At 46.2% G+C, this 23,615-nt stretch overlaps 2 protein-coding genes and 2 long non-coding RNA genes across 4 annotated transcripts; 2 read left to right on the top strand and 2 right to left on the bottom strand.

Annotated features, from left to right (window-relative positions):
- Positions 1-116: 116 nt before the first annotated feature.
- SUMO2 (small ubiquitin like modifier 2) lies at positions 117-7,460 on the bottom strand. Its single transcript, XM_033076840.2, has 4 exons — positions 7,262-7,460; positions 5,800-5,931; positions 2,788-2,859; positions 117-1,314 (listed from the first exon to the last, which is right to left on the bottom strand). The coding sequence occupies exons 1-4, from the start codon at positions 7,280-7,282 to the stop codon at positions 1,252-1,254; spliced, it is 288 nt and encodes a 95-aa protein (XP_032932731.1). The 5' UTR covers positions 7,283-7,460; the 3' UTR covers positions 117-1,251.
- A 296-nt stretch (positions 7,461-7,756) lies between these two features.
- LOC117005455 lies at positions 7,757-10,316 on the top strand. Its single transcript, XR_004419833.1, has 2 exons — positions 7,757-9,449; positions 10,014-10,316. It is a non-coding gene; the product is annotated as an uncharacterized LOC117005455 (long non-coding RNA).
- Positions 10,317-11,767: 1,451 nt separating this feature from the next.
- On the bottom strand, positions 11,768-12,845 carry LOC117005454. Its single transcript, XR_004419832.2, has 2 exons — positions 12,385-12,845; positions 11,768-12,305 (listed from the first exon to the last, which is right to left on the bottom strand). It is a non-coding gene; the product is annotated as an uncharacterized LOC117005454 (long non-coding RNA).
- A 226-nt stretch (positions 12,846-13,071) lies between these two features.
- On the top strand, positions 13,072-23,454 carry NUP85 (nucleoporin 85). The gene is made up of 19 exons (XM_033076418.2): positions 13,072-13,133; positions 13,239-13,332; positions 13,437-13,599; positions 13,874-13,944; positions 14,277-14,320; positions 14,839-14,908; positions 15,753-15,874; positions 16,154-16,288; positions 16,559-16,681; positions 16,998-17,129; positions 17,494-17,600; positions 17,868-17,951; positions 18,120-18,185; positions 18,645-18,796; positions 18,889-19,006; positions 20,304-20,404; positions 21,902-22,053; positions 22,625-22,711; positions 23,273-23,454. The coding sequence occupies exons 1-19, from the start codon at positions 13,101-13,103 to the stop codon at positions 23,372-23,374; spliced, it is 1,956 nt and encodes a 651-aa protein (XP_032932309.1). The 5' UTR covers positions 13,072-13,100; the 3' UTR covers positions 23,375-23,454.
- The last annotated feature ends 161 nt before the right edge of the window (positions 23,455-23,615 follow it).

Genomic DNA, 23,615 nt, shown 5'->3' with positions numbered 1-23,615 from the left:
CACCATCACTACATCTCCCTTCAGTACTTCAGCCTCTTTCCCTCCTCCAAGCACAACAGCAGAGTGGGGTAAAGCAGAGCTTGGAATCTCCACCACCACAGCTAAATACACCCAAAAACAGAACTCAATTTTTTATTTTTGCTTTACATTTCCAAGCAGCTCCCATTTGATACCATGGTAAACTGAACGGTTAATGAAATTATTTGCTCTCTTTAACTTAATGTTTACATCAATAAGCATTCAAATACAGAGTCTTAAATATAACTACTGCAACAACAATATTGATGCTTCTATTAAAGACTGACAAAAAGAGCTCAGCCCAAAGGCATTACTAAGTAGTTCAGTATTTTGCAGTTTGCCTAATCAAACAGTTTTGGCTTAGCAGAACATTCACAAAAAAATAAAAAGAAATCAAAATAAGAGAAAACTGACTTCTATTTCCAGTTCAACTGCTGACTGACAGGTCTCAAGGAAGCCTTTCCTTTTCCAAGTCTTCTGCCTAGACAAGGGGGATTATGCTTACTTACCACAGAGAAAGCTGAGATTTGAGAAGCATAAAGTGCTGCAGAGAAAGAAATACAGGTGCTGAGTACTATTACTCCACAGAAAAAGAAAGAAAACTGGTTATTTTAAACAAGAAGTTTATTTAAACAACAAGACGTTTTACTTGAAGGGAAAACTATCTAGGATTTTTTTTTTCTTTTTTTTTTTTAAAGAGTAATTTACCCCTACTTAGACAGAGATTGCTCTACATGTAACAGCTACGTACAAAAAAGTTATAAAATTGCCCTTGGTTTTACAATGATAAAAGAAAAACATTGAAATTATCCAATCAAACAAGGTATGCAAGGTTTTTGTTTTTGAACAGTGAGAGCAAAATAACTTACTGGAATAGAAAGATAACTCGGCTTATCTGTGATTCTGTAAAAGTAGAAGGAGCATGCCACTAACGGAGAGAGGGGCATTTTCACAGAACCAGTTTGTTTTCCCACCCCATCTCCATTAAATGTTGATCAAAACATACCATTGGCCATTTAGTTAAAAAAAAATATGCATTATGTCTGTGCACATCACCAGTTACTTTATGTACAATAAAAGGAATAAGAAAAAAATTCAGAGAGAAGAGAGAAAACTATACTGCAGTAGTCAGGATGTGGCTGAACCAAGTCTCATTTTTCTAATTGTGAAGTGTAGCCTGTGGGAGCACAGTTCTGGAGAGGAAAGTAGCAGGTTCTTTTTTGTGTGTTTGTTTTAGTAAACTCCTCCTGTTTGCTGCTGGAACACATCAATTGTATCTTCATCCTCCATTTCCAACTACAACAGAAAAAAGAAAAAAGGTATTTCAACTCTTCTCACATCTCTACAGCAGCCTGGGTTGTTCTTACAGTTCCTGACTTTATGTTTATTTTTTATGCAACTTAACCCCACTCCCCTCCACCACCACCCCTCTGTACATTTAACGAAACTCACTAACTCAAAAGCAAAGAAACTGCACAGAAAAAAATGCCAATTGATAACTGTTGACCTAGAATGAATTCTAGTACTAACTTCAGGGTACACTGTGTGATTCCTAAGAAACAGATTTATAATATTTGATTTCTGTTGCCTGCTTTGCCACTGCACCTTTGTTCTCCTATTTACTCCTTCAGTTTATCTTAGAACATGGCCACAATTCCAGTTGGCTGCTGCTGCTCAAATGGCCACAGCACTGGGGAAGCAGACTGGAATTAAGGCCTCTGCCCAACCAGGCAGTAAAACCAAGGACAGCAAGCACAAAAAAATTAAAAACACTTTGCATGTAACCATGTAACAATTACCAGTGAAGAACAATACTTCATTAATATAATTCTCTTTTTTCACCCTAGTTTTTATAGTTGGCATTCCTGGGACATTAATGGCACCTACTGACAAAATCTGTACCAAAACTAAAGGAGATGCTGTAACTAATGCAAGTTGTATTTCTGAACAGGAAATCAAACTGGTCTACGCCATTCACCACAGCTATAAACAGACTGATCCTGAGCTTCAGCAAAACATGGTTGCAAAGAAAAATCACCCTGTTGCCTCAATTATCAGTATTGCAAATTAAGAAGTTGCATAGACTGAGGTCACAAGAGGCACAATATTTGAAGCAAGAGCTTGGAAAATTCAGAACTAAAAACTGAAGTCCATTATTTCGTTACAAGTGTTCTGAACAGCAGATAAAACTATCACTGAGGTGATTAAACACAGCTCCATGGAACAAGACAGAAAAACGCTCCAGAGCCACAGGGAACCATTCTGTTCTTGGAATGGCCTTCATTCAAACACTTACAACAACCCAAACTTCACCATGTTCATTAATTCAATGCTGCTGAAACAGCTTCGGATTACAAACAACAAAAAATTACTTTTGTATTACAAATGCAAGCTTGCAAACAGGATCTCTCTGATAACATCCTGGCAAGCTTTTATATAAAAAACAAAGTCATTGCTTCAAGAAAAATGCAATTCTTAACTTACCATCCTGATTTCAATAAAGCAGAAGTTTTACAGGACTCACCATTTGTACACTGTACTTAATTTTTGTTTTATTATTACAGTGATACAGATTTATTACTCAAAACACTAAATAAAGTCCTGGATTCCATTTCTAATTCTCCTGAACTAGTTACACCGAAATAAAGGCACAAGAGATCCAGTTCCATCACTAATGCACACATTTACAAAAGCATTTTGATAGGAAACAGAAGCACCAACTCCTGCAGCACATTTCAAGTGGTTCTTTAGCCTTGCTTTGCTGTTTACCTGTGCAGGTGTGTCTGTTTCATTAATTGGCTGCCCATCGAACCGGAATCTGATTTGCCTCATTGACAACCCCTGCACAAAAAGAAGCAACATGAAGGGAAATAAATCTGATGTAAAAGCACTCAGTTTACTCTTGAACTTGTCACTGAATTGCAGCACCATCATTAAAAGCCACCAGAGATGTTGTTCTTCCCTCATGCCCTGACTTTTGGGCATTTCACTCCAAATCACTGCAATCTGTTTTGTATTAAACACTGCATTGTGTTCAACAACTCACGAGAAGCAACAGTGCCCCCACTGACCGAGTTAAAATAAAGCCATCTCTGCTGCACCCAAAGGCCAGCAGGTTTATTGTGCTTCTGAGCAATTCACTTAAAAACTAGGTGCAACACTCTAGGTAACAAATGTCCAACAGTGACACTCAACATTCCTTTTTGATCTTCTCCAAAGACACAGGTATTCTAAAATACTTCTTCCAGAAATGCAACAACAAAACTAGTCTGCAGCAACAAGGAGTAAGCAATGGAAACTTTTTGATCTCCAATTCCTACTATAAAGAAATTGGTATATCAAGTTTTTCCATGCACAGATGGAAAAAATGAAAGAATTTTCTACTCCCAGAAATTAGCCAGTATTTTGAATTTATACCACTCCATTTTGCTGACCTCTTCCATCCCTAGAAGAATATCTCTCATTCTCACCTGAGCCAACAGACTGGAAAATGGGAATAACAACCAACCTCTCCTACTGATAACATCAGCTCCAAAATCTGAGTTTTCCAAGGTATTTTATAGCACCCCACATCCTGCAAAGGCAGGCCAGTGACATTTGGGGATACAAACTTCCTTTCCAGATCTATCCATTCTGTTCAGAGTATCCAAGAGCCCAATCTGGTTTTGAAGCCAACCCAATGGATTGCAGGGTCGTGCTTTGGCATCTCTGAGTTAGAGAAGCCTCAATTCAGCCTGGCAAGAGCAGATGTCACACACAACAGAAAACAATGTAGTAATTATTTCTGAAGAGTAGATTTGTCAGGAAAAATATTTTAATAAATGTGAGTCAACTTTTTTTATTAACTTGATGGTTCACAGCAAAATGCTTTCTCCAGCATGACCAAGACACTGCAGTGCTCACTCAGAATTTCATCTGGTCTAAGCAAAGTGTGTGGCTCAGTCTCATGGCAGCAACACATTTCTGCACACACCATTTGGTTTGAGCCCTTTTCTCTCACACTGTGTTTCTAAAAACATGTATTTCCTATTCCCAGAGTGTTGGTTTTTACCAGGTTCATGACAACTTTATGAGCTAAATAAATGTTAGCTGAAAATACACTTAAAAACTGTCCTTTGGTGAGCTTAGTGTCCACAAAACATGAGATATGATCCATGGATGATTTTTTCACCACTTCAAATAATCACAAATAGTCTTGATCTTCTCAACAGATCACTCTAGTTACTTCCATTTCAGACCTACTGCACACAACACATGATTATCATCCTTTATAGTTGCTAGGTTCTTTATCATCTCTCCAAAATGAATTCTAAACTCCACAGTTTAAGGATTTAAGTTGGGGTGCACCTAGTTAGATAAATACATTAATAAAATCTAACTTTTAGAGACATGCAGGACAAATGTTTTTAAGCAAAATTTCAGAACTAAGCACCTAAATGACAAATCCACATTCACAAAAATATTCTTTGGATACTTACTAGCTTAAAACTGAGATGAGAAAAAAAATCTCCCAGTCTCAAGATTTACTGATTATTTTCCTCCAATTGATACCTGGGGTTTTTTTTGCTAGCCTTGTTTTTGTTTTTCTTTAAGCAGAATAAACATTTTGGCAATCTAAGACAATTTGGAACCTTGCTTGTTTCAAACTAAGAATGAATAACACTTCTAAAATTTTATATGCCAGGACTTTATAGACAAATAAGCAATCCTCAAATTCCCTGAAAGGCAGATATAACTGCACTCTACAACTGCAAAAAGCAACAGTGATTTACAAAATATAACAAGAGCTTGTATGACTGAGGTAGGAAAAACAAACTCACAGCTTTCAACATTCACTAATTTCTCCACAGAACACTCGTACAAGAACATATTCACATGTTAGCAAGAGCTAATTTTTCCTGTCTTCACTCTTATTCTATTGTGGCACAGGATAAACTGAAGAGGTTTTACCACTCTCTGTGTGAATTACAGGGTTTTTCTTCCTGCTGATGAAATAATAGCTGCATCAATACCTCATAGTGACTTTATTATATGCAATAGCATCCTTGAATATTTGTGTTTTAAAAAATTTAAAATTCACAAGTTCTGAACACTTTGTAGAGCTAGAACTTTTCAAAGGCAGACAGTCACTAAAAAATGTGGATAACAGATAAAATTTCCCTAATTAGGAGCTTCAGAAGGAAGAGCTCCATAGCTCTACTCAAACAAGTGTTTTTAAAACTTGCAGTAGCTGCCTGCAGCCTCACACACACTGGCTGCAGCTGCCACCACATCAGCAAGTACCTGGGGTGGGTTTGTCAACCAGGCCACAAGAGAAAAAACAAAGCTCACCATTAAATGTACAAGCTCCTTCTCAAGGTTCCTCCTCATCCCAGTACAATTAAGCTAATTGATCAATAGTCAATGACCAGTCCAAGAAGTTACTCAGAGCTATAAAAATCCCTGATTATCACTTTGCTCTCTCTCCCCTAAGTTCATCCCAAACCCACCCCTCTCACATTAATATTTCTGAGCAGTAGAGCAGCAGTTACCTCCCAGAAACCTCCACCTATAAATGCAGATTTCATAGATGACAACAGATCTTTATTTCACCCATTTCCTGTAACCCTCTCAGTCCACCCTGTAACAAACCCCAATGACAAAAAACTTCCCACAGCACAATTAGTTTCTGCTCAATCTCTATAATTTTACATATTCACTTAATTTTTAAGACTTTAACTGTTTTCCTCTCTCCCTGTGGAGAGCAGCTCTCCCCCAGAAACTGTTCTCCTGAGATCATACCTGTCGTTCACAATAGGCTTTCATTAGTTTACTAAGTGGTGTGTGCCTCTTAATCTTAAACTGCACCACAGACCCATCTTGCCCTGCCACCTTCAGATTAATGTGGTCATTGTTTTCAGTCTTCACTCCTTCCTGTGGAGGAAATAAAAGAAAAAAATAATAACCAACACTTTTTTAAAAAGGGATGAAACAAGAAGTTAACATTTTACCAAAGTGCAACAGGTTATTAAGAAGGAGGAAATAAAGATATTAAAGCTGTTTACTGACTTGAAACCTTGAATTAGGGAATAAAGGTCAGCACCTTTCAGTTGAAAATTTAAAGGAAAAAAGCCACATACCAAAAAAAAAAAAAATCTGGTATTAGCTGTCATTTTGCAGACTGGAAATTTAGCAATGAAGAATTACCAGGCCAGGTGTTCAAAACGGATTAAAAAAAAAAAAAAAAAGTTATTTCAATCAAAAGCACAACATGCAACACCAGTGCTCCCACTGAAGGGAATTAAGTTACCATGTTTTAACTATGATCTGTTATAGCTGATTTGTGTCGTAACTGTGATCCCAACCAGCAGCAAGGCTCTTTCTCATTGCATCTCAAACTTTTTCCTACCGTTTCACATCCTTATTAAAAAAACTTTTCTGGTACTTTACAGGGCTATATTGAAACCGTGACAAAACCCGAAGCGGCCCAAGTCTCCTCCTTCAGAAAACGTTTAAAAAAACTCCACATGAGGCAGCCCGAGACTCTCGGAGTGAAAAACTTCGGAGGATCAACTTGCAGATGGGTCCCTCGTGCTGTCCCTCGGGGCAGAGGGACGGGGATGGGGCTGTCCCGCACCCCCAGCCCAGCTTTGTTTTCTCTTTCCTGGGAGCCGGGTCCCGCCATGTGTCAGCCCGCGCGCGGCCCCGCGCCCTCCGCCACTTCCAACGCGGTTTAAAAAACGAGAGGGTGAGCAGACTAAAAAAAAAAAAAAAAAACAAATAAAAAAAAAAAAAGGAAGGAGGGGTAAGAGGAAAAAAAAAATAGAAAAAGAAAAAAAAAAAAAAAAAAAAAAAAAAAAAAAGCCAACCCCCCGGCGGTTATCTCTGTTAATTCCTGCCGTGTGGAGCGGAGCCCCCGCGGCCCCCCCGGCCCGAGGCGGCACAAAGGGGCCGGAGCTGTGCGGGGACTGTGAGGGCAGCGGCTGCCGAGGCGGCCGGCGGGGATGCTGCGGCCGCGGAGGAGGAGGAGGAAGGCAGCAACAACCGCCTCCAGACCTGCCTCTCTCCCCGCGGAGGGCGGGAAGGCAGCCCAGGCTCGCTCCCCCTCTCCCCGGGGATCCCCCGCCCGCCCCGGGAGCCGCGGCCTCACCCCCCCCACCCGCGCAGGAAAATGGCGCGCAAAGGCGGCGCGGGGGCTCGGGCCGGGGCCGCCGCCTGAGGGGCCGAGCGTGGCGGCGGGAGCTGCGGAGCGCGCCGGCCTCACCTTGGGCTTCTCGTCGGCCATGGCGAGTCGGCGATGCGGGGGCGGCTCGGAGCGCGCACAAAGGGGGGGCAGAGCCGGCCGAGCGCGGCGGAGAGAGGGAGAGAGAGGGACACAGAGAGAGGGGAAGGCGGGGGGGGACGGGAGCGCGCACGCACAGCCGCGGGGCCGCGCCTTGCCCCGTGCGTGCGCGCACCCGGCGCGCTCTCCCCTCCCCCCCGGGCGCGTTCCCGCCGCCCATTGGGCCCCGGCGCGCGGGGAGGGGGCGGAGCCAGGCCCGGACGGGGGGGCGAGGCGGGGGGGAGGGGGAAGGGGGGCGGAGAGCGCGCGCTCGCGCCCCGCGGCCGTTACATAACGCGGCAGCGGCGGCAGCGAGGGGAGGGGCGCGCGCGTGGCCGCGGCCGCGCTGCCCGCGCTCTGCGTGCGCGCGCCCCCGCCCCGCCCCGCGCGGCGGGCATTGTCCTTCGCAAAATGGCCGCCGGGCCGCCCTCAGCGCCCCGCACCGCGCCTCACACCGCGCCCTGCCCCAGCTCAACTTCCCCTGGCCATCCTCAGCACCCTTGGCTCCCTCGAATCTTACATCTCCTCAAATCTTCTCGAACCTGCCGGGCCGCCGGCCACAGCCCCCTCAGTGCCTCGCATGGTGTTGTTTGCACACACCTTCCCGTGCCCACCCCCAGCCCCACCGAACAGGGACGTGCTGGGGTCCCTGTCCCTGGAGGTGCTCAGGGAAGGGTGGATGTGGCTCTCAGGGCCATGCTCTGGTTGACAAGGTGCTGTTGGGGCACAGGTTGAGCTCGCTGATGTCAGAGGCCTTTTCCGACCTCCATTGATGTCTCTGCCTCATCAGATCTCTTCCTGGTTGTGCCCCTCGCTGTGTTATGGAGGACGCTGGTGGCGTGGCAGCCTCCCCACAACCCCGGGCTGGCCCTGTCAGGGGAGCTGTGCTGGGAGAGAGAACTGAGCACCTGCAGTACCCCAACAATCACACTACATAAATTACACTACATAAATCAGAGCATATACCACCAATGATGTGGCTTCTTAAAGTTCATTTCAATGGAAGGAAGGAGAAAATTCTCTGTAACTCCAGAGATGTCAGAGGTTCACACAAAACAGTTCCTGTGTCTTTTTTTTTTTACACTTGCCACCATCATTTGTCAAATGCTTCTCTACATCATGTAGATGGAAAAGAAACACCACAGAAATGATCCCTGTGGGACCCCAGGGATGGATTTTCCAGGAGGGATCGCTCCATGCTGCTGCTGCTCTGTGTGGAACACTCTGGGCCCTGACACCAAGGTGGCTCTGTGGTCACACACCCCCTGCTCCTGGCAGGACAAAACTTTCTGCACCATTGTCCAGAATAACTGCTCAAGTAGTGAAATATTGATTGAAGAGAAGCTTCACTTACTGGCAGAGCTGCAGACTTGCTTTCACTGTCAGTTCTAGTTCCTCTCCTCTGCCTTTGTCACGTTACTTCACGTTCCAGCTCCCTCCTTCTGAGCACAGATTTGATTTTTACTGCAATTTCTGGAAATTGCAGAAAAGTAACACCCACTGGGCAGAGGAAGCTGAAGCCAAACTTTTATCAGAGTCCCCGGCTGAGGAAATGGCACAGCCATGGCCCTGCCTGAGGCAGGAGGATGGCCCAGACAGCCACCTGAGCTTCCACAAAACGTGAGCAGTGAAGCCTTTTACCGTCCCTGTTAGTCCAAAATTCAGCCTGAAATTTCATATAACCTTTTAGTTTCAGTGTTTTACTCCTCCTGAAGAATCTTAATGAATCAGTTCTGAAAAAATCCCAGGCACTGAAGTGCTCAGTTTGACCCAAGAAGACAACAGATGCTGTTTCAAATTGTGACTGCGACTCAGATCCTCCTTTGAGCTCTGCTTTCCACTCCTGCCTGTGTCAATTTACTTGATTTATCATCAAAAGATCAATCAATTGATCCTGCCTGTTTTCTCTGTGTTTAATTACTTATGCTATTATTTTCTATTTAAGGTACTGGGAGGTGAGAAGAACCCTGGCTGGGGAAGACCATGTGCTTCTACCCAAATCCCCCTTCATGTGTGATGCCTCTGGCTCCTATGATCCCCCTTCTCCTTTTATTTCAGCTCTGAAAAGCAGTGGACAACTTGGTTTGGACCTTCTCAAGTCCATCATCACCACTAAGAAGCAGAACTACTAGTAAGAACAAGGAAAAAAAAGCACCTTAATCCCCACCCTTCCATCTCATCCATGGCTTTTTAAAGCGAAACTCCAAACCCATGGGGGACTTCACAGAACAAAATATGAGTTGTGATTCCCAATGAACCTTAAGTTCTATTTTTAGAGATGATGCAACATCACAGAGAAGTGTGAGGAATCATTGGGATTGGTGGTGCTGTTGTATTTTGTTCTTGTCACTTCTTCCTCCTCCCTTCTTGAAGATCCCTGTGCTGCAGGCCCAGAGGAGGATTTTTGGGGAGGTGGAATGAAACTGGCCAAGGCCTGAGCATGAAAGAACTGAAGGCAGGAATGGCATCAAGTGAGACACACGTTAAGGCAGCATCACAAATAGAACAAATGTGCTAAAAAGACAGGAAAAATACTCTAGAATTTATGAGAACATATGGGAGTTAGACGTGCTCAGAAAGGCTGAAAATGGCTTCAGCTGCACCAGCACTGGTCTCACCACCAATCACAGAGATCCCAAATGACAGAGCAGGTTTCTACAAACCTCATCTCTGTGTGGCTTTTCTTTTTACATAGCAACAGAGGAAACTCTGAGAAACTGGAGCTGACAATAATCACTGCTAAAACCTGCAAAGGAGCTGGCCAGACAGCAGCACTGGGAACAAGCTGTGGGGGGAGAAGCCACACTGGGAACTACAAAGGCCCCACTCTTGCAGGGTCTGGGCTGCAGGGGAGGGGAGCAAAGCAAAGCTTTTTGTCCCTCTGAGCTCCTCCTCTTCAATGCAGCAAGCTGAAGGGAAGTGAATGGGGAAGTGTCACAGTGAGAATTCCTGAGAAATTCCATCTCTGTGAGAGTAAAATTTTCCATGCTTTGTTTCATTCATGTACTGCAGTTTTATAAGGAAGAAATCTAGATTTTGCAGAGCTCTTTGGCTTAATTCTCCACCCTCTGATGAAGAGGGCAGGGAACACAGGCATTCCATATACATGCCCTTATGCTGGGATTTTAAAACTTTAATTTTTTTGACACCAAAGCAGCTACAGGCAGAAGATAAATGCTCCTGCACATCAGCAAGCATTAGCCTACAAAACCAACTCCAGCCCCTTTAGAACTGGGTGTTATTTTGCACTGAGTCCAAGACAAGAACCAAAAGCAAGCAATAATTTGGAGGTGTAAACGAGTGCATCAGGTTACTGGCTCAGACCCTGCAGGTCTGAGTCCTTTACTCAGGCTTTGCTCTTCATTAATTCTGGCTTAGCCCTGGGAATAGAAAATACCTTTTGCCTACAGCCCTGCCTGTGCTGTGCCTTCCCTGTTGATGATGCTGATCATTCCCTCTGTTCCCCAAATAGATTCCTTTCACAAGGTACTAACTCCTATCCTCAGCAGACCTTTGGGTTGGTTTTTTTTCTTTTTCTCTGGACTGTAAACCACAAAATTTCTCTTTGCTTTCCATGCTGGACCCACAGCCTGTGTTCCAAAGCCTTTCTGAGCAACGTGAAGTTCCACGCTGACATGGAAATTCCCAATTCTGCTCAACTGTATGGACTGGAGAGGCACAGAAGCCTCCTTGAGAGGAGAGCAGGAAGGTTTCACTTCCAGATATGAGCAGAGCTCCAGTGTTCAAGAGGACTAAAAAATGTCAAAATTTCATACTAAAACTCACCTTTCCCAAGATGATTTCTGCAGGAATCATCCATTTAAGAACAACAGATGCTGTGGATATGAAAAGCCACTGACACTTTTAGGGAGTGATGCTGTGTGCCAAGAGACAGCAGGAGAAGATCAAAGAGTTCCAACTTTCAGTGTCTCTTTACACAGATGGACCTGGGAGCAGCAGAGGACACTGTCCCACACGGTGGGATCCCCACACACAGTGTTACATGGATATTCTAAATATATTCTTCCACTCACAAGAAACTGCTGCAGTTTAAAAAGCAGCACCTTGGCCTTGAGGAACAGTGGCAGGAGGCCTCATACTCCTGAGTTTTGAGACACCCAGTTTTGATTTGCATCTAAAGCTTTTAGTGATGTGTGGAATGGTATTTTGGATCTAGGGTGCCCACTAACATCCTCACAAGTCTGCAGCACAGAGCAGGACCACTGTGTAAGACAATAGGTGAATTTGACTTTGTACAGCAGAAATTCAAATACATCCTCAAATAACAAAACACAGACCCTTACCAATGATAAATGGTTCAAAATTGATGAGTCTTCAGTTTCTCAAGGAGCTGAGTATTAAATTTGTTCTACCTGCAAAAATTCATTCCTTCTGACCTGAACAGACACCACTTCCTTTTCTCAGCATGATTGGTTACATGACATGCTCTTCCCAGAGATAATTGCTGGCTTTATTTTTATTGGAAATGATGGATGCAGCAGCTGATAAGTAAAAAAGGGCAATTTAGCCATGGAGTGTTGCAGCATTTGTCATATGAGGACAGCAAACGATTTACGTTATCTTGAAAAGTTAATTTTTAGTGAGCGTCCTGGGAAGGCACCACAGCCTAAGAGGGACTGGTTCCAGCTGTGACACCAACAAAGCAGCACTGCTAGTACTTGACTTAAAAAGTGTATTGCTGAAGAACTTGGTTATTGGTTAGCACAGGCAAAAAGTGAGGAGTACACAGAAGTGGGGAGGAGAGAATGGAAGGAGAGGAGCAGGGCACTGTTAGTATTTTATTACCAGGTTATTGAGTTGAATGCCATGGTACGTGAGCTCCCAGGGTTCACAGAGATGATGAGCCTCGAGCAGCCTCAGAAGGTGCCTCTGCCCAGTGTCCAGGGGATAGCGAGGGAATGAGTGAGTGAGAACAGTGGCAGTTCTTCCTGCTGGGGTCCTGCTCCATTACAAGTCCTTCTCCAACCTGCAGGCAAATCACTGAAGTCAGAGCACATAATTTGATTCATCAGCTTTATCAATGCCCAAGAGCTCCACAGCGTTACCTTCAACATCCTAGAGGCTTCTCTACCTGCACGAGTTTGACATGCATAAAGAATCGGGGACACAGCAATCACTGAAGCGAGCATGAAAACAACAGTGAGTGACAGTGCACTTGCACAGAGATCATTCAGGGTGTGGGGTCTCCCTCACTGCAGATATTCCAGAACTGTCTGGACACGATCCAGTGCTGTGTGCTCTGGGATGAGCCTGCTGGAGCAGAGCAGGGAGTTTGGACCCAAGTTTGTGGTGCTTCCATCTTGGCCTATTCGGTAAATCTGTGAACGCTGACTGACCAGCTACATCACTGCACTACAGACCCGGGGCCAGCAGTGCTCCCACCCAGCACTGAATCTGTCCTGACAAGAAAACGAGGCACACTGTGATGCGGTCCCATCCGTCCGTCCGCCCGCACAGCCGGCTCGGAGCACCCCCCCGCGGCCCTCAGGGCCGGCGGCTCGGGCGGGGGCGGAGCGGCGCCTGTCCCGCCCCGGCGGGGCCTCGGGAGCGGGCGGCGCATCCGGGGCGGGCGGCGGTGCCTGCCCCGAGGCGGCGGAGAGCCGCGGTCCCGCCGTGCCCCTTCCCGTCCCCGGGCGGCGGCTCCGCCGGGGCAGCAGCGGCCGGGCCGGGCGCGGAGCTCGGGGCGCGCAGGCGGCAGCGCGGGCAGCCCGGGGGCCTGCGGAGCCCGGCGGGCGGGAGCGGGAGCAGCGCGGCCGCCGCCATGGACGAGCCGGACACGGAGCCGCCGCTCGTGGTGCGGGATGGGCGGGGGGTGCGGGGCTGCGGGCGGTGCGGGGCTGCGGGCGGTGCGGGGCCGGGCCGGGCCGGGGCGCCGCTGACCGACACCGTCTCCTCACAGGTGGTGCCGGGCGCGGACCCGTCGGCCCGGCAGCTCTGCTTCGCCTGGGGCCCCGCGGAGGTGCTGGTGTGCGAGACCCTCTTCGACCGCGCAGGTGGGTCCCGCTCCCGGTGCTGTCCCGCTCTCCGTGCCCATCCCGGCTCTGGGGTGAGGGCAGGGCGGGCACTGCTATCCCGGCGCTGACGGGCTCTGTTGCAGGTACCGGGCATGGAGCCCCGAGCTCCTCCCAGGTCTTCGTGGTGCGCAGGGATCAGGACATTTACATCCAGACCCTGCGGAAACTCTTCAACGAGTCGCACGGGATCTTCATGGGGCTGCAGCGCAGCGAGGAGGAGCTGGCGGGGAAGTCGCGGAAGGCGCAGTGAGTGGATGGGGAGGGTGGGAGGCACCCGCTCCCCAGCCGGGAGCTGGCCAGGCTGCTTTTACCAGCTCTGGGAATGACCATTTTGGGGGGATTTTACAAATCAAGGCTCAGGTCCTTCCAATAACCACGCTGGTAGAGTGTGGCACAGTCTCACTGATTCCAGCTGGACCCACTGGGCGTTGCTGCTGCAGAGAAACTTGCGAGGCTTTAGGGGGCATAGCACTAAAACTCCAACAGCTCCCTCCAACCAAAGTCATTTTGTGTTTGGCAGATTGGTTCAAGTGAGTAAAAACTACCGCTCAGTGATAAGAGCCTGCATGGAGGACATGCACGAGGCAGCTGGTAAGTTTGTTTGTTCTCTTACTGCAGGAAAACGAAACAGCAGTTGCAATTATGAAAGTAAGATTGTAATGGTGTCTTATTGCAACTACTGTACAACAGCACGTGTGGGTTTCAGGAATTACCAGGACTCTGTTTCCATGCTGGAGATTTCCAAGTTGTTTTGTAAATCTGGTCAGGGACTGATTTTTCCCACCGTATTGTAACTGATTTTCTGGGGACTTGCAGCCTTTTTGTATCTTATGTGGCAGATATATGGAAAGCTATTAAAGCTCAGAAGGGTCATACTCAGAGGTAAATATGTTGCTTTTTGACTTTCCTTGTTTTTCCCTCAGTTGCCACTCGGGACCCTGCCCTGCAAGGCCAGTACAGCACTCAGGTAATCTGCACTCCTGTAGGTTGAACGTAGATTACTGGCTGGTGAATTCACTGTGGCATGAGGCACTTCAGATTTAACTCTGCCTTATATATGAGGTGCAGTGCATGACCAAGAATAGTTTATTCTTGTACTTCTGAAACAAAAAGATGCCCAACACCTCATTTCACTGCCATGTCATAAACACATTTGCTGTTGTAGATGTGGTGTTTTCTTGTCATCAAGCTGACAAGAAAAGTTTAAGACTTGCTGTGTGGTGTTTCACCTCTCAAGCTCTGATTCCAATCAGCTCAGCCTCTGGTAACTTCTGGGTGTTCACAGTGAGCTGTCAGATCCAGGGAGTGTTCTGGGAAGAGCAGAGTGCTCACACCAGTTTTGTCCTGCCAGCTGCAGGGATGTTGCTTCATTAGCTGTTCTTTCTTCCTCCAATGTTTGTATTGAGTCTTAAAAGTGCAGAAAGACTGAAAATAAAACCAATTAGGTTGCTGACTGGTGACAGATTATTGCTGCATTTCCTTCAGGTTTCCATTCTCTCTGCAATGGAGCTGATCTGGAACCTCTGTGAGATTCTGTTTGTTGAAGCAGCTACAGGTGAGCTGTGAACTGTCCTGGTGTAAAGACTGAAGAGTTTCTTTGTTTAAAATGTGTATCATATTCACTGTGTCATAGTTTAATGTTTTAGAGATATGCAGAGTGTCAATAAGCCTTTTAATACCCCTTCTGCCTCAGTTAATTGCCTTCTTTATATTGAATTATCTCAAGCTATTCAATTTGCCTTCTGCTTTTCTCCCTCACTCTGATTTAAATTGTTTCTTTGTCAGAAGGTTATGAAGAGGAGGGATATAAAAAGTTGTTGCCAATCTGTTTTATTTATAAGCTTAAACATGTCTTTAAGCATCAAATGTGTCAATGCCAGTTGACATTTATACAGCTCTGATACAACTTCTTTAGGTTGCCATTTTTGAAGTCAGTCTGTTTACATTGGCATTGTAAAGTAGGAAATAATTTTTGAAGAAAATTATATTATGCAAACAAATGTGCTACTTATTCAAGTCCCAGAATTCAGGAGAGATTCACAAATTATAGATTAAATAATCTAAATTAATCAACTAGTGCTAAATTTTTTCCTCATATTCAGTTATTAATAATGAAATGATACTAAAATAAACAGAAATATTCTATTTGTCTCTTGGCATTGCAAGATTTATGATCTGGATCACTCAGTTTTTATTTCTTCAAGTTTGAGTTTTCTATTGGATCGTGTTACCACAGCAAAACCTAGAGGCTGGGTGCTCCCAGGGCCTCTCTGCTTAAGGAACTCTGTAATTTGGGGGTGGCAGGTAGAAATCCAGACAGTAAATCTCATGTAGTGAAATGTGTGAGAGCAGTTTGGGAGCAAACACATGGGAGCTGACAGGGAAATGTGTCTGCACAGCTGGGCCCCTGCTGCTGCGCCTCCTGGACTGGGTGCGGCTCCACGTGTGCGACGTGGACAGCATGGTCAGGGAAGTCCTGAGCAGTGAGAGTCCATCCAAACACAAGCTCTTCTGGAACGTGGTGAGTATCACCACCTGGAAGATTCTTAAAAGGAATTGATGTCTGTGCTTTCCTTTCTCCTCCCTGTTGGAATGAAGCCATTCTCTTTTCCTCCTCATCCTTCGTGACCCATAGAGGTCAAGCCCGACACTGTTACTTGAGTCAGCAGTGCCTGCAGTTTAAACATTTTAACTCCACTCCCCTTGCCTGAATCACAGGTTGAAATGCCCCTCTGATCCCTTTCCTGAGTATTCCAGAACCTTGCCCAGTGTGGAGCTCATGGACTGGGCGTTTTTGCAGGTGGATGTCTTTGTGCTCCAAGGCCGGATGGACGAAGCGCGACACCTGCTCTCCAAGGAAGCCAGTGCCAATCCCACATCCATGAACATGTACAAAATCTTGGATGACTTGATGAAGAAGATGCCTGTGCCCAGTGTATGTACAAAAGTGTGTTGGGAAAAGCCACCCAGTTGTGTCCCCTGTAACAGTTTGTTCCCCTTTAGAACATCTCAGCCTTACTCCTTCACAATAACAATATTTGTGTTCTTGAATTGCCCAAAGACCCAACAATTCAGGTAAAAGTCTGTTAGGTGACAGATCAACATAGATGACAGGCAACCTCATGTTTAGCTTTTTATGAGTGGGAGTTTGGCCCAAGAGCATGGTGTGATTTGACTTGGTGTTTCCTTTATTCCCTCTGTTCAGGTTGGCAACACCCAGACATTGACAGAGCTGGAGCTGAAGTGGCAGCACTGGCACGAGGAGTGTCAGAGGTATCTACAGGATGGAACTTTTGCCTCCAATCCCCACATGGAGTCCATCTGCAAGGTGTGTTTTTGCTGGGAACAAAGGAAACTGGACTGAAGTATTGAATCCATCCTTGAGGATTTCAGGAGCCCAGTCTAGCTATAAGTGACTTTAATATGTCTCCTGTCCTGTGTTGATGATTTGCCAAACTGGGCAGATGGGTTCCTCTCCCTGTCCAAGGCCCTAAGGCTGATTTGAAAACTGAGCTGTGAGAAAGATCTTTGTTATGTAATTTTGAATAAATCCTCACTTTTGCAGAGCAGGAGTAATGCCTCTGGAGTGCAGCTATGTCCATTGCTGAGTCTGCAGCATTCCTCCTGTGTTTGTGTCCCATTAGATCCTGCTGGGAGATGAGGATGCCATTTTGGAGAAGAAGGAGCTCATGACCACATGGTATCACTTCCTGGTCACCAGGCTCCTGTACTCCCACCCGACGGTGAAGCCGATGGAGCTGCGCTTCTATGCACAGGTAGGAAATAAAATCAGTCAAATATTCACTGCTTCAAGCACACAAGGGTTACTGCACTGAGAGAAAAACTTTGGGAAAAGTCTTACAGCAACTACATGCCTGTAAGATGTTGTCTGGAGATTGTAAAGGACTGGGAGAGTGATAAAGTTGATAAATAATTATTGAAGATCCACTTTTCAGTGTCATAACATTGCCACTCTTCCTGCAAATTGTTTTCCCGGATCCCTTATGCTAAAATGAGGAAAATTCAATTTTGTTATTGTGTTCTGCCTCTATGACCTGTTATTTCCCATAAAATAACTGTTACATCCAAACAAATGTCTTTGCTTCTGCATTTATCATGTCTTGTCATCTCATTCCACAGTCTAGTATGGACCTGTTCCTGGGTGGAGAGAGCAGCCCTGAGCCTCTAGACCTGATTTTAATGGCAGCCTTTGAATTTGAGATACATCAAGTGATCAAGGAATGCAGGTTGAGTTTTAAGGTTTTTGATTCTCTAATTCTACAGTATTGCTTCTGTCTGTTTGGGGCAGGGGCTGTGGGTACAGAACCCTCATCAACCTTGCAAAGATTCAGCAAAAATAGATGAAGCTGGCAGCAATTAAAAGTATTCCATTAGGTTTGGGACATTGCAGCCAGATTGTAACAGAGCTGTGTATTGCTAGGAAATGCCTGTGGAACACCTGACACAGTCTTTGGTAGTGTTAAGCTTAGCTTTTTCTTTTGCTTTAAACACAGCATTGTCCTGAGCAACTGGTGGTTTGTGGCTCATCTGACTGACCTGTTGGATCACTGCAAACTCCTGCAGTCTCACAATCTCTAGTAAGTATTCACTTGCATTATTTTAATATCTTAAAGCTGATTAAGATAGCCCAGAGAAAGAAAAAAAAGAAAACATGCTGCAGAAATTGACAGTACTTGTGAAATAGTCATCAGATTTTTCCAGTGAGATGCAATTAATATCTGGATATTTGCTCTCTTTCCCTCCAGTTTTGGTTCAAATATGCGTGAATTCCTCTTGCTGGAGTATGCCTCAGGACTCTTCTCCCATCACAGGTACCAACTTTTATTACTCATAGGACAGACTTAGATTGAGGCAGCCAAAACAAATAACTGCATGTTCGTGAAGTAAAAGGGCAAAACTTAGAGCAGCCACTGTTAGAATTTCAGCAGAGGTGTCCCTAAGGGATTGTACAAGATTGGCTCATTTCCCTTCCTGAATGGAGACAAAAGCTGTCTGTTACAGCCCTTCACACCTCATGACCTGGGCACAGCCACTCCTGCCACTGTGCAGAGTGTCTTGCACTGAAGCTCTTACAAGCTGCACATATTCCAAAGTTGTGGCATTCCAAAGTTATGGTACAGGGGTAGAAAGGAAAAGCCATTTCAGGACAATATAAACTTAATCAGAGCTAACAATTATTAATGCAAGCTCACATTCTCTTTGAGGCTTTACTGTTGTGCTCATTGAAGATGTCTAGGGTGGGAATGGTGGTGATTTCTCCTCTCTCTCAGCCTGTGGCAGCTGGGGGTGGATTACTTCGACCACTGCCCGGAGTACGGCCGGGTGTACCTGGAGCTGCACATCGAGCGCATCCCACTCAGCACTGAGCAGAAGGCCCTCAAGGTGCTGAGGATCTGTGAGCAGAGGCAGATGCACGAACAAGGTAGTGCATTTTCAGCCTGTTTGTTTTGCAGTGGTCCAGCTGAACCTACTGACAGTCGGTAACTGTTCCCCTCCTTTGCCTGATCCCCCCAGTGCGCAGCATCTGTAAGATCATGGCCATGAAGGCTCTGCGGAACAACCGCCTGGGCTCCGCCCTGTCCTGGAGCATCCGAGCCAAGGACGCGGCCTTTGCCACCCTCATCTCGGACCGGTGAGCCTGAGCCAGCAGCTCCCAGCATGGGGGGGACAGGGGGATGTGGCTGCTGTGTCCAGGGCCAGGAAACTCCCACTGCTGCAGGTGGGGCCAGGCACCTTGTGAACCAGAAAACACCTTGGGGTGGTCTCTTCTGCAGTACCCCCAGCTGTGCCTTCTCTGTGTTGTTTTGCTTCCTGACATGTAGAGACAAAACAGATTGGCTTTATCTGAGAGTCCAACCCCCTTGGAGCTTTAACAACTTCTGTCCTCTGCCCTTCACCTGCTGTGACAGACCTCTGATGGGCCAGACAGTGACCTGAGGGGCTGATTTGGGTGAGGATAATCCCCACCTGTGCTTTATTCATTTGATTATTTGTAATCGAGTTCACCTCACAACCTCCAAATGAGTGAGTGGGAGTCACTTAAGCCACTGTTTCTACTAAAAATCTCACTGTTTCTACTACTAAAAATTTGCATCAAGGAGTGGTTGTGTCCCTGGCTTTGTATGAGCCTCTCAAAATTCCTGACCTTTTCTGGGGGTGGAAGGTTGTTATCAAAGTGAGGACAATACTGACACTTGGCTCAGCAAAAGCTCTGGCAACTCTTTATGCTTTGTGATCTCTAACAATCCATGTTGTGTGGGTTTTGCTAATTGGAAATAGGCATAGACCAGTCTCTGCATAGTTAAGAGTATAATTTTGAAATTGCACTCGGGGTAGGTGGCCAGGCAACACTCTGTCTTCAGCACTGGAAAATGGAGTGGTAAGAGATTGCTAGTCTGAGGTTTGGGGGGGGGTTTTGTTTGGTGTTTGAGGGAGTGGGAATCATTACATTTCCTTCAACAGAAGCATGAAAAAAAACCATCACAGGAAGCAGCTCTGCAGAAAGCAGCATAATGGAGGCTGTGACAAAACAGATGAAAACCTTTTAGCATTGTTTTTGTTCCTACTGCATATCAACTTTTTTACACAGCAGAAAAACTGAGCTTTTGTTATGATCTGAGAGTGTTATTTAGGCATCCACCAGCCTCAGCTTCCTGCCTGCCTTCCTTCACTTACTTCTTTTAAAAAATAGATCTCAACTACCACAGAATGCAGAAGAATCAATGAAGTGTCTTTTAAATAAATGTACATTACATCAGTTCCTTGGCCACTTCCAGGGAATGTTTGACAACTTTTGAAACCCTCGCAGAGGCTGTTTAAGATGGAACTGAAGCTACAGTCAAGTTTTCTGGGGAGGCATTAGGAGGTACAGAATGGATATGGATGATGTCTCCCCTCTAAGCTTTCCTTGTGTTCTATTTTCTCCCCAGATTCCTTAAGGACTATTGTGAAAGGGGCTGTTTCTCTGACCTGGATCTCATTGACAACCTGGGCCCGTCCATGCTGCTCAGTGACCGGCTCACATTCCTTGGTGAGAGCTGCCTGCAGTGTCCATGCTGGTCTGTCATGGAGAGCTCCATGGAATTACTTGGATTTATGCTCTTCTGTCTGGCTGTCTCCTGGTTTAGGGGATGAGGGGAATGCAAATGGTGAATGTGGTTTGGGATGCAGCTTGTACCAGGGGTGGCCTTTACCACTGCCCTCACACCAGGTTCCTGCTCCTCATACTCTGAACTTCTTTTTCCAGACTGTATCACTACCTTGAGAGGCTCTGAAATACTAGCAAATGCTACCTTGGGGGTTCACTGGAACAGTAATCCACTGGTTTAAGTTAGGCTGACCTTGTTATAATTTTACCAAGTTCTCCAAAGTCTCCAGTGTGTGGGTTCAGTGTGCCAGTGAAGCTCACTGGAACAAGAGCCCTCTCTGCCCTCTCACTGAGCACTGTGCCCAGAGACAGTGAGGGCCTCCAGCTCATTTCCTTCAGGTACCACAGCTTCCTTCTCCTGCCTGGCACAAGGCAGGCTGTGGTAACCTGCCCCTCTCCCTGCAGCTGCTCTGTGCCCTTTGATTCTTGGACCAAAACAGGAAATTGGTTTCTCTGATGCTGTGAGTTAGGAATCTCAATATCAGGGACCAGAATCTGATAGGAATTTGGAATAGCTGTCAGCATTGGACCAACTTTCCTCTACCTGATGTGCCACCCTTACAGGGAGGTTGAGCATCAGTTTTAGCTGTTTCCACTTGCTCCAGCTTGCAAAACTGGAACTGAATTTCTTTCATTAAAGTTTATCCTAAGTTAGGTCTAGAAGCTAAACATGACTTATCAAATTGGTAATCTCTCAGTTCTGCATGCCCAGCATCATCTGGTAACTGTCATCCCCAGAGAAGCCATTTCCCTTTCTGCTCTTTCTAAACAATCCTGAAAGGCCTGAAAACATTTCTGCCTGTTTTTGCCTTGTAGTTTTTAGAACCTGCTGGACAACTTCCTCATGTCTCTGCCTAGAGCTCAATCATTAGTCAATCTGAATGGAAATTGTTAACTTCCAGTGTTGTGACAGTTTAGTGGATACAGAATGAACCCCACTTCCATCCTCAGTCACTTCTCTCATGCTGGATATTGACCTCACTCACTCTTAGCAAATGCAGAACTTTCCCTATGAACAGAGATTCCAGTTTCCATTTAAACAACTAAGGAAGATGGTTCAGCCTTTCAGACCTCCTCATACTCTGTGACCTCAGAAAGGATATTCTCTCTGCTCTCTATGCCACTGGGGCATTGTTCTGCAGCATGAGGCAGCAGCAGACCTGACCAGGCTGATGCAAACCCAGCAGCTCACCCAGAACAGCAGCACGGTGTTGCTGCCCATTCAGGGAGGCTCTGTCGTCACCAGATTCCCAATCCCCCCAGCCCAGGCTGCTTTGGGCTCGTTTTGGTTAGGGGTGATTCTGCTGGGGGCTCTGTGTGAGCAGAGGGGTCTCCCAAGGCCCAGCAGCCCCTGATGGCTCATTCCCCCATCCCTGGCAGGGAAGTACCGGGAGTTCCACCGGCTGTACGGGGAGAAGCGGTTCCCGGAGGCGGCGCGGCTGCTGCTGACGCTGATGACGGCTCACATCGCCCCCTGCTCCTTCTGGATGACGCTGCTCACGGACGCGCTCCCGCTGCTGGAGCAGAAGGAGGTGAGGTCCTGCTCACACACACAGCCCCCCAGGGGACCTTTTCTTTTCTCCTGACATGGGAGCTCAAAGCAGTGAATCCTCCTTCCTGCTCCTGCCAGGACCTGTGCATGGCAGTTCCAGGTGTCCCAGCAGTGGGAACACACAGGGACCCAGTGAGGGATAAATTGACTCTGATTCCCTGCTGTTACAGCAGCAGTGGAATTCATCTGCACTGGTAATTTTAGCACACACTGCATGCAGATCCTTTGGGTACTTGGCTTGAAGACTGTTCCAGTGCCACCTTCTAAGCACAGTTTTTCCTTTAAGATGTATCAAGGACAATTCAGCAATTACAGACCCAGATCAGGCACTCTGACTTCACAGCTGACTCTGCTTGGTGCAGGAGGTGGCACTAGAGACCTCCCAAAGTCACATCCAGCCTGAATTATCCTTGGATCCTGTGATTTCAGGGGTTAGAGCAGATCTGTGGGAGTATAAAGGCATTCTCTTCCTTTGAACTGCATTACCTTCTCAGCTTGTATATGATGTCCTTAAATTTGATCTTTTTCAGTAAAAACTTTGATTTCCACAGGTCATATTTTCAGCAGAGCAGACTTATGAGTTGATGCGATGTCTGGAAGATCTGACAGCAGGGAATCCAGATAAGCAGAAATTCCAGGTAGTCCCAGTTCTGAGGACAACTGCATAATGAATTGAGGGGGCCATGGGAATGGTCAGGGAGGGAAACTCTGCATTTATATTCCTAGTAAGGGCATAAGAGAGGGACAGTTCCAGAGACTGGCACAGTGGCTTTAAATCAAGAAGTCAAATGAAGCATCAACAAGAGACTGAAGTATTCACAAACCCAGTGCAGGAGTGCTCCTACTCCCCATGTTCTGCACTGGACTGTGGTGCTTTTCCCAGATAAATAATTGCATATTACAATGAAGAGCTGAGATGCTGCCATCCAGCAGTCTGGCTCAGGCACACAACAGGGATCCATTTGCTGCACATGCAAAGCCCTGCAGCATCCAGGGAATGAAAAGGCTTGACAGTGCTGCCTTGGGGTGAGCTATTAAGTAGGAAATGTAGCTTTTGCTCTTCTCAGGAGGTGCATGTAAATGTGAGATAAATACCTCTCACTGACCTGCATTTTAATACTTTCCTGAATCAGAGACAGACCCTATCAGCAGCTCCTTGCTGTGTGCAGTCCCCTAACCCAGGCTCTGCTCCCTTCCAGGATGATGATGTTGAGACAACCAAAGTGGAAATGCTGAGGCTTGCTCTTGCACGGAACCTTGCACGAGTCATCGTCAAAGAAGGCACGGTGGAAGGGTCTTGAAGACTGCAGGGTGTTCCTCTTCCTCTGGGGCTTGCTGTACATAAACTGACTTTTTCTAAGAATAAATGTTTCTTTTTGCAGATTGCTTGGTCATTTGTTTTTGTCTTGCAAAACTACCTTATACAGGTTTTTTTTTACCTTTTATGAAGGAGCTGCATCAAAATATTACAGCTGCTTGTTCCAGCTTGGCCTGGCAGCCTTCCCCTGCTGCAGTGAGCCTCACTACAGCTTTTCCTTGCAT

The sequence above is a fragment of the Catharus ustulatus genome, chromosome 20, assembly GCF_009819885.2.
Source record: "Catharus ustulatus isolate bCatUst1 chromosome 20, bCatUst1.pri.v2, whole genome shotgun sequence".
NCBI lineage: Eukaryota > Metazoa > Chordata > Aves > Passeriformes > Turdidae > Catharus > Catharus ustulatus.
The sequence above is the reverse complement of the archived record's forward strand: the minus strand, read 5'-3'. Positions and strand labels throughout refer to the sequence as shown.